This window comes from Pezoporus flaviventris, unplaced genomic scaffold (genome assembly GCF_033815535.1).
Source record: "Pezoporus flaviventris isolate CSIRO_AGI_PZ_B2104156 unplaced genomic scaffold, CSIRO_AGI_Pfla_v1 ptg000031l, whole genome shotgun sequence".
Classification (NCBI taxonomy): Eukaryota; Metazoa; Chordata; class Aves; order Psittaciformes; family Psittacidae; genus Pezoporus; species Pezoporus flaviventris.
The window spans coordinates 59317629-59332133 of record NW_026892579.1 but is presented as its reverse complement, the minus strand read 5'-3'; the positions used below and the strand labels follow the sequence as shown (position 1 = coordinate 59332133).

General features: G+C 50.8%; 1 protein-coding gene and 1 long non-coding RNA gene across 7 annotated transcripts in view; one reads left to right on the top strand and one right to left on the bottom strand.

Moving 5' to 3' along the window:
• The window catches only part of MEIS1 (Meis homeobox 1), a 108432-nt gene extending 98108 nt beyond the window's left edge, over positions 1 to 10324 (bottom strand). For 2 of the 6 annotated variants that reach the window (XM_061461469.1, XM_061461473.1), the window contains exons 1-6: positions 10135 to 10324; positions 6281 to 6507; positions 4491 to 4632; positions 3947 to 3997; positions 3061 to 3111; positions 1504 to 1650 (exon numbers count right to left, since the gene is read on the bottom strand). In XM_061461469.1, coding sequence (XP_061317453.1) covers positions 1504 to 1650; positions 3061 to 3111; positions 3947 to 3997; positions 4491 to 4632; positions 6281 to 6507; positions 10135 to 10185 — 669 coding nt within the window. In that variant the 5' untranslated portion in view covers positions 10186 to 10324. Of the gene's footprint in view, positions 1 to 1503; positions 1651 to 3060; positions 3112 to 3946; positions 3998 to 4490; positions 4633 to 6280; positions 6508 to 7895; positions 8062 to 8221; positions 9141 to 10134 lie in introns of those variants that run through there. The other 4 variants (XM_061461471.1, XM_061461474.1, XM_061461470.1 and 1 more) reach the window with 4 other exon arrangements.
• A 24-nt stretch (positions 10325 to 10348) lies between these two features.
• LOC133273249 (uncharacterized) lies at positions 10349 to 12308 on the top strand. The gene is made up of 2 exons (XR_009744689.1): positions 10349 to 10488; positions 11678 to 12308. It is a non-coding gene; the product is annotated as an uncharacterized LOC133273249 (long non-coding RNA).
• Positions 12309 to 14505: the final 2197 nt, after the last annotated feature.

Here is a 14505-nt window from a genome sequence, read left to right as displayed (position 1 = left end):
CCCGGCCCGCGGGGCACCTCCCTGCCGCGCCGCCCTCCGCAGCAAAATGAAGGGGGAGAAAATACCAAAAACCCCTTCCTATGTGCACATAACCCCCTTTGTAAAAGTTCATGCCTTTCCAAGCCTGCCTCCCCCTGTCACGACACTACCAGCAGCCCGATAGCCTTTGGCAGATAGGAGAAAATAGTTAAGATAGTGCCCACGCTGCAAAGGCAACGCACCTTTCTGTTGGTAATCTCAGAAAATAACTGACAGTGCTGGCGATAACGGCTGAGGAAACTCCTGTCTGCTTGGCTGCGCCTCCCTTGAACAAAAGGAAACCTCCAGAGTCGGGAGCTGATCACTCCTAAGACTCTATTTACGAAGCTGATCACCAAGAAGAAATAACTTGAGAGGGTTTTACTCGGGGATTTATCTTTTTTTTTAGTGTGTGTTCAGGGTCCCCTCTCTCGCAGCCAAAGCGTTGATACCCCTCGGCTGAGAGAAAGGAAGCGACTGGGAGAACACTGCAGTTTTACTCAACTCGGGAAAAAAAAAGCCAAATCTCGGCCCCTTCCATCATGCAGGAGCTTATTTTAGCTCTGGGCACCTCCTGAATTAGCCCAAAACGCTGCCATTTAAAAGGCAAGGATCCCAGCATAAGCCCAGCGAGGAGACAGACACAGGAGAAGGGGCGAGGGGACAGCCAAGGGTTCGCGAGCCATTCCCATTTCCCACATTAGCTACAGCCAGCATTAAAGGTTTGAACCATCCCAGGCAAAACCTGGACACCATCACAGCTACGCAAGGCTTTCCTGGCTTAGTTTGGGGGTTAAAATATTTTAATTTTTTAAAAAGAGAGGGTGTGAAAACTTCACTGGTCAAGGAAAAGAATTTAAAACCTGAGTCCAGTTCGATTTTCTCCGGGTTTTGTTGGCTTTTTGGTTTTGGGGATTTGGTTGTTTTTTTTTTTCTATTAAGTAAAATAAAATGGACGCGTTTGCAGCAGGCAGGCGTGCACAAAGCAATGTTCACTGAAGTCTAAAAGCGTTCGGCCAAGGAAAACTGACAAGACGGACTAATGAACCGTAGAGACGGGAAGAAAATAGCCAGTATTTGCTAGATTTCAAACCCTCTCTGTCTTCCCCAGACCACCTATCTCGGATTTTATTCTTATTTTGGGCAACGGCTCCAACCCTTCCTCTCCTAAGCCACCAAGAAGCCAGCGATTCACAGATACCACTTCCATTATTGTAAAGGGTAAATAAAATAAAGACAAAAATTAAAAGCGACAAGAAACAGGTCGAGTTTGCAGGCGATGCTTTTACAAGCTCATCTCGCCAGGTCGAATCCGGGAGCAAGCCTTAATGAAGCAATAATAGCCACATTATTCAAAAATTTTCATTTCGATGGAAATTTATCTAAAAGGGAGTTAATCATATGCAAATAATAAAAGGAGGCGTAGTGACCCAGCGAGCGATCTGCATACAAATTTCAGCGTGTGCGGCGTTGGGGAGATCATACCTGATCTGTTAGATTTGCTGATCTTGTTATGTCTTCACTGTCCGATTTTGATCCGCCCTCTCTATCGTCTATGACCAAATCGATAGGCATTTTTCCTTTCAAACAGCTAATATACCGGTGGCAGAAATTGTCACATAATTCGTGTACCTACATTATGACAAAGGTTAAAAAAAAAAAAGGGGGGGGGGGGAAGGAGGAAAAAAAAAAGGAAAAAAGGAAGAAAATATAATCAGGAATACATAAGTAAAATTGACAAGTGCAACCAGTCTCCCCCCTTCACCCCTGTGACATCAAAAGTCCTAAACAGGGGAAACACACTGCAATTATCCCCCTGAGACCTCTAGACGCATCCAGAATTAGGAATAACTTTCTTTTCTCGCAAAATAGAGATATCCCAGAAAATTGACAGTGACAAGATGATTCACAGGCTACAACATATTCAACACCCGTGTTAAATTCATCTGCTCCCGGAGCTGTGGCCATTAGAGAGGTGACCTGCATGGGTGACATTTAAGGTAAACTATTTAATTTCATCCAGTTATTTCATCATAAACCCTTTTCAATGGGGTATGAGGACAGAAAAAAAAGGATTTAACAAAAAAAAAGAATAAAGAAAAAATCCCTATGCAATGGGCTGAAATACATTACAGGCATTCATGCCTTGAAATCCCCAGCCGCTCTGATAGACTCGTACCTGAGCCACCTCTATTAATGGGCAGATTTGAACATATTTCAGGTAGAGGGAGAACAACCTGCCAGTTATGGTTAGATAAAGTGGCTGAGGCTCCCGAGAAACTTTTCAACTATTTAAAAACCTCTCAAAATGTTTATTTTTAGGAGAAAGGGAATTCTCTTCTAGGCCAGCTATCAATGACACGTAAAAAATCCTCAGGAAACCAGAGCACACTCCCAATTTAATGTGAGCTCGGATGACACCGCCTTCTTAGAAATTAGCATTCTCCCTCCTAAGATTTCTAAAATAGCTAGGAAAAAAAACCCTCTGCATTTAGGCTGCAATCTCTTTCTTCTGCTCGGAGGTGTACAATATTCCCAGGAACAAGAGACAGACACAACTATCAACTCTGCTTTGTCTCTGCAAAATGTTACAGGACAATCCGCGCCCTGAGCCTGACCTGCAGATGGCTCTTAAAAAAAAAAAAAAAGAAATCATAAATTCTCCATTCCAAGTGACTGCGACCAAAGCCTCTTCCCCACCACCATCAATTCAATAAAATCATTTTATTATTTTTTTTTAAATCACGATTTCAGGGGCTTGCCTGAACCAACCATTTCGAGTCTCATCTGCAGCACCACAGACCTGCAACTATTTATACAAAGCCAGTAAAGTATTACAATGAACACAAGGCCTGGGCGTTCGAGAGCCCGGGTTTAGAGGCTGAAATTGTAATTAAACTGCGAAGAGAAATGGACGCCAAGATTGGTCTTGACACTAATTACCAGAAAGAAAGACATTTATGCAAATTTACCAGAAGCCTGAACTTCAGCAGTACTGAAACAGAGGAGGAAGAAAGAGAGAGAGAGAAAGACAAAAATTACCTTCTCTAATTCCAACAGATGAAACCTTAATACTTGTATGGCTTGAATCATCTGCAAAGATACAAACAACACGAGTATTTATCTCATTCCTGGATTTGGGGACATTCCCCACAGCCGCCCCTGCCGCACTTTGTAGCTTGACTTTTCTCTAGTAGTAAATAAAAAGTTGTTTTGATTTATGGCAATAACACTAAAACTTAATAGCGGTGGCTTTGTGCGCTGTTTAACGAGAAGTGATCTAGAGTTAACTTAAAAAAGAGGAAAAAAAACCCTATTGCAATGAAGCAACTAAATTATACGGATCATAAACATTTCTTTAAAAAAAAAAAAACAGCATCCTCTAAACACCATCTCTGGCTCCTCGCTCTGCTAAAGCGGGAGGAAGGCTCCTACAGAGGAGGCACGATATTTGTTTATCTTGAAGGTAAATAAGGAAAGAGGGAAAAGACCTCATTTTCGGCGGCTTTAGGCAAGGGTGCATCTCCAGCCACAGCCATCCTCGATGCTTCCCATCCAGATGCCTAAAAGATGCGTGGAGGGACTGGCTACAGCGTGGATAAATCCACGCTTCTCTTGGGCAGGCGAGCTCCCCATCAAGCCCGCAAGCTCCCCTTCGGATGGGGCTTTCTTTATCTAGACCCTTATGTTGTTTTTTTTCCTTTTACTTCCATGCAATTACTGCACCGTATTTACTTGTAATCACCATCATCATCATAATTAAAGGAAAAATAAAGATCCACGTGAGAAATCGTCAGTTTAGCACCACCAAAACCAACTCTCCAGATGACACAGAAGTTTAAAAAAAAATAAATAAAAAATAAATGGGAAGGGAAGGGAGGGTGGTGGGGTGGGGGTGGGGAGAGGAAGAAGTAGTGTTAACTCTTACCAAGTTATCCAGTTCAGGATTAGAGGAAAAGAGGGGTTTCTCTGCTCGGATCTAAATATAAGAAAGGGGGGGAAAAGGGGGGGGAAATAATAATAAAAAAGATTTGAAATATGGAAGCAGAGAAAGCAGACGTTATTATTTCTTGCTTCATTACACTGTCGGGTCCATTATGTAACCTTCCGTGCAAAGCCCTGACTGCTGGGTTTTTAGTACATCAGCCAAACACTTGAGCAAGTGAATCAAATACACCGAAAAGGGACCTCCGGAGCTTCCCCGGCCCGGCGGGAGCCCCGCAGCGGAGCTCCCGGCCGGGCAGTGCCCGCTCCCACCAGCTCGTTTCGTTAGGGAAGGGGTAAATGCCGTGATTTCCCGGTATTTTTTTGGTTTGCTTGGGTTGTTTTCTTTCTACCTCTTGCAGTAAGAGAGGGGGGAGGGGGAAACGCGCATCTTTCTTTATCTCAACACAGACTTGTTTTTCTCGTTACGATTCCCCCCCCTTTTTTTTTTTTCCCTCTTAACACTGTTTCAACCCGTTTTTGCTGACCTGTTTGGCGAACACTGCTATGTCTTCATTGAAAGACTCAGAGGAGCAAACATCGCCTCCCGCTACCCCGGGCTCCCTGGGTGTGCATGTAGCTAATTCACATTTCTCAAAAATCAGTGCTAAAAGAGGGAACAGGGGGTGTCTGAAAGAAAATACAATAGTCACACACACAGAGGGGGGGACACAAAAAAAAAGATCATAACGAAACAAAAAAATAAGACCAAAGGCAACAATAGTTAGTCCCACAGCCGTGTGCGTAGGGAGGGGGGCACCCACCGAAGGGGCTCCGCTCCTCCCCGCCGCCGCCTCCCGGCCCCTTCCCGCAGCCACCCGGCCGGGAGCCCCGCAGCTCCCCGGCCTGTCCGCGTTTCTCTGGCCGCAGATATTGTTAATAAAACCCTAGGACAAGCCAAGAATAAAACCCAAGCCGGTTCCAGCAGCCATTTTGAATTAACTTTCCTTGTCTTTAGGGGAAAAAAATAATATAATAATAAATGTAAACCTCCGGACATACACTTCTGTCTTTCATGCTTTTAATTCCCATTTTCCTGCTGGAGGACTTGCTGGGAGTGACGGGAGGGAAAAGACCCAGAAAAACAGAAAAAGAAACAACCCTCATCCAAATCAGAAAAATAAATAAGCCCCTATACCCGTGCACCCACCCTACTAACACCCAGCTCCGCACAAGCCGGCCCACCGGCAGGTGCTGGCCAGCCGGGCTGCCTGCTCCTCTGCCTGCTGCCTGCTTGCCTCCCTGTCCCTTTGCCTGCCTGTCCCTCTGCCTTGCCGGCCCCTCTGCCTGCTGCCTCCCGCAGGGAACCAGGTGCTTTTGGGCTCTCCCAGCTTTAAAAGCCTCCCTGGGAGAAAGGCTGCTTGTGCATCTGGTTCCCTCGGCCGTTTAATAATTTAAATAAATAAATAAGCGTGGGCGCACACACACACACATATATGTATATTTATAACAGGGAGCTCAGTTTTTTGTCCCAGGGCTTCATACTTGGTTTTTGGGGGGGTACCGTTTTAAGCAATCCTACAGATTTCTGATATAAACCGATAAAGAAACTGAACGATGTGAATTTTTTTTTCCCCTCCCCTTTCTGCTCACTGTTTTGAGAGCGATTTTAAAAGGCTCTTAAACTTCCCTTCAAACTCAAGACGGGCAGATTCATTTTAAAGGCATCTGCCGCCCAGTGTAACCCATCAGCTCCCATCGCAACGGCCTAGAAACCGCTTTGCAAGTTGCCGCATTGAGAAGGATTCAATGCTGTCGGGTCGAAAAAAAAAAGTTTTAAAAAGAGAAAAATTAAAATAAAAATTAAAAAGGCAAAAGTTTAGAGGAGCGTCTCTGGAGTTTCCTCCTTCATAGCACAAGGAGAGACAAAGTGGAAAGTTGGGCGAAGTGCTCCAAACTCTCCTTACTCCCAAACTCCTTGCAGAGATTTAGCACCCGGGCGCAGGTTGTGCCCTGGGAATACTATTTTCCTTTCCCTTCTCTTCCTCCTCCCCGCCGTGAAGCTTGCTGCCCATCCAGCGAGATCCGGCTCCTATTTTAGGGATCCCCCCCCCTCTGCTACACATGCCAGGGGCACCCCAGCCCTTTCTCCCCTCTCTTAAATAATACTACTACTAATAAAGAATATGGGCCTTTTCAGCGCAGCGCTCCCTTCATCCTACCGCCCTTCAACCCCATCATCCCCATCCCGCGCGGAGGCAGCCCGCCTGGCACCCCCCGTCCGCGTTCTCCCCGGCCCATCCCGCGCAGGTTGCGCGGAGCCTTGCGCGGCACCTACCCGTAGATGGCATCTTTATCTCTCTTGAGGGCGTCGTTGACGGAGGCGCCCATGGCGGGGGGCATGGCGTTGGCGTGCGCGGCGTGCGGGTACTGGTGCGAGTGGAGCGGCGGCCCGTGGTTGAGGTGGTGGACGGGCTGCATGGGGCGGGCGCCGTGGGGGTCCCCGTACATGGTGGTGGGGATGCCCACCCCCTCCATGCCGCCGTAGTGGGGCAGCTCGTCGTACTGCGGAGCACAGAGAGCGGACAGGCATCAGGGGGGGCTGGCAGCACCCCTGGCAGCAGAACCGGCCACCGTCTCCCCGTCCTCCTCCCCCCACCGGGAGAAGCCGCTTCCCCCCCCGGTGCGCCCGGGCTCCGCGCCGCCGGTTCTTCCTTCCCCCCCGCTCCACCGCCCCGCTCCCGGTGCAACCGCCGGCCCCGGGGAGGGAAACGCCGCCCCGGGGAGCACCGGGGCCGGAGCAGTGCAGCCCACCACGGCCCAAGCTCCTCCGAGCCTGGGGCGGAGGAGAAATAATCATAATAAATAATAAATGACTTTTAAAGGCGGGGGGGGGAGGGGGAAATTCCCCATCCCCAAACTTCCCAAACCCTCCTCGTGAATAGAAACGGCTCACAGAGCCCGAGCTTCCCTCCGCTAAACTTTTCCCGCTGATAAGAAGTCAGGTACCTAACCCGGCGAGGATGCGGAAAGTTCAGCAGCGGTGAAAAAAAAAAAAAGGAGGGAAAAAATTAAAATAATAATTAAAACTAAAAAAAAAAAAAGTAGCTATTTTGGTTTTTTTTTTTTTTTTCCAGCAATTCCACGAGAAGGCACTTTTAAAGCCGAAAGGCTGGAAACGTTTGCCCGGGCTCTCGGGATTTTGGGAATGCCTCCTTTTTTTTTTTTTTTTTTTTAGGAAAAAAAAAGTTTTCTTTGTTAAAGATTAAGGAGCAAAAGCGAACGCGGTTCCCAGGCAGCGGGGGAAACGGCCACTTTTCATCTATTAAAAGCGAAGGTGTGAATAAACACTTTTAAAGATCCCTGACACTTGCTTGGACCGAGAGAGTAAAAGGCAAGTTGTCAGCAGAGGAACTTTCTTTCCCAGCCAGCACTCGGAGGGGTGGCAGGCAAATGAGGCAAGAAAACTTCTTTGCAGGGCTCTTCCCCTTCCCCAAATCCCCGCTCACCCGGCTCCGGCTGATTTATTTTTTACACAAAACTTCAATTTAGGAGGTTGTTGGAAGCAAAAACCAGGAGATCGCACCCAAAATGGATACAACAATACACAGGGCAGTGCATGCTGCTAACCTCTAATTCAAATTAAAGTGACTTTCTTTTTTTAAAAGCTTTTTTCCTTTGCCCATTGCACTGCACCTTTTGTGACTGAATGTATAAAAAAAGGGGGAAAAGGGAAGAATAAAAGAAAAAAAAAAAGATTAAAAAAGTTGTGCTGACTCCTAGCTAGAAGTTCTGCTCCGAAAGTGCAGCGGTATTATCATCACCAACACAGCAAAATGCTCAGAGACATGCACACATTCAAATATTTCAAGCACTGCTGACTTTAAAAAAGACATTGGTAGGACTAGAGCTACAAAACCAACAGATACAGAGGCTCGGACATATTCACTTACATGCCTGCATGTCATTAATGTATAGAAAAGCTTGCCTTTTCCCTGAGAGATCCGGGGTGGGGAGTAAAAGAATCAAGAAAATATCAATATATACAGGTTTTAAGCCTACAAGTACAACTGATAAATCCTCCCGCTCCAGGACACCGCTTTGTGCCCCTGCTCCAGAGAGGAGTAGGGGGGTGGGGGGGGTGGGGGGTGGGAAGGAAAAAAGAAAAAAAGAAATTAAAAAAAGAAAAAAAAAGGAAGAAACTTTTCTCGCAGCGTCTCTGTCAGCCACGTTTCAATATTATTTCACATTTGAAATCCATGTTTTTGTTAATACGTACCCTTTGCGCCATCGGCCTGCTTGCTCCCTTCCTACTTCAACTTCTAATATATCCTCTTTAAGGCCAGTGTGAAAAGAAAGAAACGCGAAGTTCCCCCCCCCTCACCCCCCCCCCAAAAATGCAAAAATCCCTTAGCGTCGCCAGCAATGGAAGCAATCGAGTAAAATCTTCGGCTTGCTGGATCTCAGCGAAGCGATACGGTAACTCAGCATTAAAAAAGGAGGCAGAAAAAAAAAATAGAAGAAAGAAAAAAAAAAATCAACTCTCCCTCCTTCCTTCCTTCTTTTTTCTTTCTTTCTTTCCTCTCTCCCTGTCTCTCCCTCTTACTCTCCCTCTCGTTTCCAAGACAGCAGCGGGGCGAAAGCAAATATCCTTTCCCCAAATCAGTTTTTTTTTTTTTTTTTCCTCTCTTTCCTTTTTTTTTTTTTTTTTTTTTTTTTTTAAAGTGCCCCTCAAACCCAACTACCAAGTCTCATGGCTTTTTGCCACTCCGGCTGTCAATCACAGGCGAGGTTGTCAAGGTGGTGAATGACTGATGATGATCCGCTGCGTGTGCTCCCACCGCGCAGGACACCTCAAATGTTAAATTTTCGAGCGCGCTCACCCAAAAGGAAAAAGAAGAAAAAAAAAAAAAAAAAAAAAGAAAAAATATATATATAAAAAAGAAAAATTTATAAAAAATAAAAAAAAAAGATTAAAAATCGAGCAGGGAGGAAGAGAAGGAGGAAGAAGAGGGGGAAAAATTAAAAATTAAAAAGGCTCGCTAAACGCGCCGGCTCTCCTTTTATTATGGTTATTATGATGATGATGATGATGATGGGGGGTTTTTTTTCGCTCCTCCTCGGATCGCTCCTAATTCCTCGCCGGCGCCGGCTCGCTCTGCCCCTGCGCGGCCGCCGGGCGCGGCTGGCGGAGGCGGGCCGGGTGCGGGCGCGGGTGCCGGGCGGAGCGCCGCGCTGTGCCGTGCCGTGCCGTACCGTGCCGTGCGGGGCGGGCGCGGGAGGAAGGGCAGCGGGGAGAGGAGGGGAAGGGGGGGAAAGGGGGAAAGGGGGGAGGCGCGGCGCTGCCGCCGCGGGCCGCGCGCTGCCGGGCGTCCGCCGCCGCCGCCACCGCCGCGGCGAGCGCAGCGCAGCGCCGGGCTGGAGCAGACTGCGGGAACCCGGAAGTAGTGGTGGCCATAACAGGTCGCGTCTTACACAATGCGCTGGGCGGCAGCAACTCCGCCACCGGCGCAGGGGGGCGCGCCGCCCGCCCCGCGCCCGCGCAGCGACGCGCCCCCGCCCCGACGGGGAGGGGGGGTGGTGGTGGAGGATACACCGCCCCCTCCCGGCCCTGCCCTCCTCGCCCCCCCCCCCCCCGCCCCAGCCGGTGTGTGCACCCCCCGCACGGGTGGGTGTGGGTGCTCTCCCGGCCCCTTTGTCTGACGGCGCCGCCGCCCGCTCCGCGCCCGCGCAGCGCCCCGGGGCCGCGCCGCTGCCCGCCCCTCACTCCCCCTCCTGCCTTCTCCGTCCTCTCCCCCCCCTTTCCCCGGCGGCTCCCCCCGCGGCCGCCGGCCGAGTGAGCTCACCCGGCCCCCGGCCGCCGCCGCCGCGCCGCCGCCGACCAATCAGAGCCGCGCCGCCCCGCGCCGCGCCCCCATTGGTCCGGGCGGGAAGCGGGGCTCGGACCGGCGCGCCGCGGGGAGGGCGAGGAGAGGGGGGGTGCCCCGGCTCGATACCACCCCCCCCCCCCAACACCCGTCCCCGCCGGCTCCGCGGCCGCGCTGCTCTACGCGGGGAGCGCCCCCACCCCTCCGGCGCCCCCCGTCCGCGTAGCCGCTGTCCGCTCCCGTCCGAAAGCACAGCCATCCCTCCCCGCCGTCCCGGAGCGGAGAGCTCGCCGTGTCCCTTTCTTCCTCTCTTCTCTTCCCGTACCTGCGCGGAACCCCGGCCGGGCGCTGAAGGGGAGCACTGCCCTGGTCCCATCGCACCCCCTACCCCGGGAGGGGAGGTGGGGAACAGGCCGCCCGATAGCCTGGTGCAGCGGTCCCCGAGTGAGCTCCTAGGGATGGGGGGGGGAGTGGCAGGGGGTTTGCTCCGGTCAAATCCCCGAGGCAGGGGAAGCTCCTCCGCTGCCGGGGAGCCAGGGGTGGCGGGCAGCGGCTTGGCCCCCGTCGCCACGTCTCAAACTTCAGAGAAACCCGTTTTGATTCCCCCGTACCTCCCTACCACCCCCCTTTCCTCTAGGACCGGCCTTTTATCCCGGCGAGAGAAATAAAGACCTCTCAGGTAAGAGCCGATTTCACCCACTACCCCCCACCCGCCCCGCGCGTCCGTGCGGGAGCCGAGCCACGGCCGTGGGGCTGATCTGTCCACTGATTTACCCGGGGACCAGCGCTCGGTCCCGGTCCCCCATCTCACAGGTCCCTTGCGGGGACTCTGAGCTCCCGAAGACGCTCTGCTCTCCTCTCTTGTCCCCTTCTTCCCTCTCCCATCCCCTCCTCCTTTCCCCCCTAAGAAAAAAATACCCAGCAAAACCCCTTAAAAATAAAAGATCAACCCCTTTCCCAGCGTCTCCACCAGGCCTTTATAAGATTAATTCCGCGCAACCCAGCCTAAAACACTTTTACAATGTAATTACAGGCGTACAAATTGTTTGCCCAAACCTCATTCTGGATAAGGGTTTTACAATTAGCAAACAGTTATTGCTCTCGGGGCTGGCTGCAAGGAACCGCGCAGCGCGCCTCTCCGCTCGCGAGGTGCCGGCCATAAAGGAGAAAAAAAAAGGGGGGGAAATGGCCTAATTCGAGCAGCAATTAATCACTTATTTAAGGGGGGGGGGGGGGGAGGACACTAAACGGACAGTTCCGCGCTGTCTCGGTAAGCTCCTGCGGCAGCGGCGGCAGCACCCACGCAGCTTCTCGTCCGCTGCCGCCTCTTTATTTCTTTTAGTTTTTTTGGCCAAAACTTGCTCTTTTGCAGGGATCTATTGACGCTTCCCGCTGGAAACGGAGAGGGAGGGAAAAAGCAAATTAGGGATAAGGGAAAAATCAAAAAGTCAAGAGCGAGGGGGGTTGGTGGTGCCCGGGTCGGGCAGCGGCCTCACTGCGAAGCGCTGAGCGGTGATGCGCGGGCCCGGCTGTCCCCCCCTCTACCCGATCCCCCGGGCCTTTTGCTAAGGGGTGCACTGAGCTGAGGCAAAAAAAAAAGAAAGGCGTCTGGAGAGCAAGGGAGCCTCCTCCGCGAGGTGGAATCTGGGTCCATTTGCTTATCGGATAATAAATGAGGCTTTTAATCAGGCTGAATTTCCCAGCTTAAGGAAAGAATTAGTCATACCTAGGAACAATCAAATGTTTTCTAGCTGGCTTCCCTGCCGCCTTCCTAGCAGGGATTTGTGGTGAGGAGGGGGTGTGTGTGTGGAATTAGCATCCAAGTGTGCTCTTTCACCATTAATATTGAAATTTGAAAACTGAAATAGGAACAACCAGAAGAGACAAACAAACAAGAAACCGCAGAAGAAAGCGTTTGAAAGGCGGCCGAGAGATAATCCAGGAATGCTTCAGATAAGGGGGGGAGAGGGGAGGCGATACGTGCGGAGATACCCGAAAAGTCAGAGCCCGATGAAACGCTTGGAAGAGGAATGGGGAAGAAAAGAAAGAAAACAACCCCCAATCCTATTTAAAGACCTATTAAAGGACAGACTCAAGGGGGGAATGATAGTAAAAGGAGGGGAACTGCTGGGGATTTAGGGGAGCAGATGAAGCGCAGCGCCCGGACTGTTGACCCACCCCGGCTCCAGACAACCGGGCCGGGCGGGGGATGCGGCCCGGGGTCACCCACCGCCTGCAGCCAGAGCCGCTCGTTCCCGAAGGTCGCCTGCAGCCCGGGGAGGGCGATCCCAGACCGGCGGAGCGGCCCGCGAAGGAAAGGGGGGGCTCCTCGCTTCCCCCTACCTCCCCACTACCGGCCCTGGCATTTGCAGAAGTTATGGGGGTCTTTCATTAATTAAATGGAGGGCTTCATAAAATATTCCCAATAAAATTTACGGTTGTCTTAAAACTTTCTAAACACCGCTATAAATTTCTTTAATAAAATTAACTGGGAAATGAGTTACTGGCCGGGATTTTTGTCACTTCGACTTCTCCGGCGGCGGTGCCGGCGGCGGGAGGGAAGGCACCCGCGCACAAAAGGAGCCTTTCAGGGACAGCACGGCCGGCGGCTGCCGGGATGCCCCCGCGGTGGCACCTCAGGGGTAGACCGGGCCAGGCAGCGCAGAGCCGGCCCCAGCCCCTGACTGCCGGCGCTTTCCCATTCCCCGCTATAGTTGGACCATTTCGGCCTAAACCCTCCGAACAACCGCCGAGCCTGGCAGCACGATAGTGCTGGTGTGGGGTTTTTGTACTTAACTTTTGTATCCCACCATCTAAATTCATTCGGATTCATTTGGAAGCGCTGCTCCGCTCCGGTGTCCGCTGCGATACCTGCCCTTAGCCCAGTTGCCCGCCGCATTCCTTTACTCCCTGCCTATGCCATGTTCTCTCCCTTTGCTATTGATATTACTAGACTTCTCGTTGAATTAAATAATAATAATAATAAAAAAGAATTTGCGGTGTAAAACTCTGCCTGATTAATTAAAAGGAAGAAAAAAAGCTACTCGGCTGTTTTGCACCCGAAGGATTGAGCTGTTGTGCCGTCTACTGGGGGACGGAGAAACTACACTCAGTAACACCTTCAAACTTTTTAGGGGAGAAAATAACAGTTTTAGGCAATTTGGAGGGGCCGGAGGCGCCAAATTTCTCTGCAGAAGGGAAAAAAAAAGCGACCCTGGACGGAAAAGCCACAGAAGCAACTATTATTTCCTTCGGCTACACTTGTATAGTTGTATAAAACCTCCACTTTTAAGTGCTCGGGGGTTACTGAGTGCAGACTTCGAAGCAATCAGCTGCGTTAAGGGGGGACATGGTAAAGACGGTTTGAGTTCACCCGTCGGAGGCAGTTGGACATCAGCTAAATATGTAGGAGAGGGGAGAAAAGAAAAGGGGGGTAAATATTTGCAAATGGCTTAAAACTTCTCGGCACGACCCGGCCGCAGCCCGCGGGGCAGCGGGACAACCCAGCCCGGGTAGACACGGGTAGACACCACAGACGATGCTCCCGATGCACCGCTCGCCTTGGGGCCACGGTGGCAGCCGCCCTTCGGAAGGGGCAGCAGAAGAGGGGGTTACACGAGCACGGCGTTAGTCTTGGCTTAGACGAAGCCTGCACGTCGCCGTTTTAAGTTCCACAGCCTCTGCCCGTGCCCGAGCCGCGGATGTGGCCGGGCAGACGCAGCCGGGCTTGGTGATTCCCCTCCCTCCCCTTTCCCTTCTTCCTTCTCTCTCCCCTTTCCTCAATCTCTTCTCTCTTTCTTCTCGCCTCTCTCCTCCCCTCTCCCTTCTCTTTCATCTCTCCTTCCTTCTCCCCTCTCCTCTATCCTTTCTCCCCTCTCAATTCTCCCCTCTCTGTGCCAATTCGGCTCTGCGCTCCGTGGCTCCTGGGATGCTCTCCTCAGAAAAAAAACTTCAGGAAAAGACCCCTCAAAAAAGTTTTTTGGTTGTTTGGTTGTTTTTTGTTTTAAAAAACCCGACCTTTAAAAAAGACCCCTTGACTTTTGCGAGGCGAGAGGCGCAGAGGGGCTGTGAAATGCAAAGCCGTCGTCGTTATTTACAGAGAGTGTCACCAGCCGGCCGTACATGTAGATAAAAATCTAGTAGTCTGCTTGAGCTCAAAGGGTTTTTTTTAAAGCCGAGATCCCTAAACGGCTATTCTCTATCCACACATATGCCCGCACGCAGCCTAAAAAGCCGGAGACACCCACGTAGCTGAACAACGGGGGGTTTAAAACACGTTAAATTAAGGTATAAGCAAACCCTTCTGCCACTTGTAGCAGACCCACTCCGACAGCTCTCTGCCTTCAGAGCCACTTGCTAGAGTTCAACAGAGGGTGACATTAGCCTAAAATATTCGATACCTCTCTTTTTCTGGAGACTTTCCCCACTTATACTGGTCTAAGTTAAGCTCCGAGTTCGTCTCGGCGGGTAAAATCGCTGTGTTTGGAGGAAAACAACAATCTGTCTGATTATTTTTTTATAGCACCGAGGGATTACGGACACTTCCCTCTGAGTACGTAAAGCACAAATTAAATGATGCCGTGCTCCCGGTGTAAAATATTGAGTGACCCTCTTCTGAAAAGTTGAACAAAGTATCTTACCCTTTAAATGAGTTTGAAAGTACTTGCCACATAGTACAAGAAACAAATTACCGAGT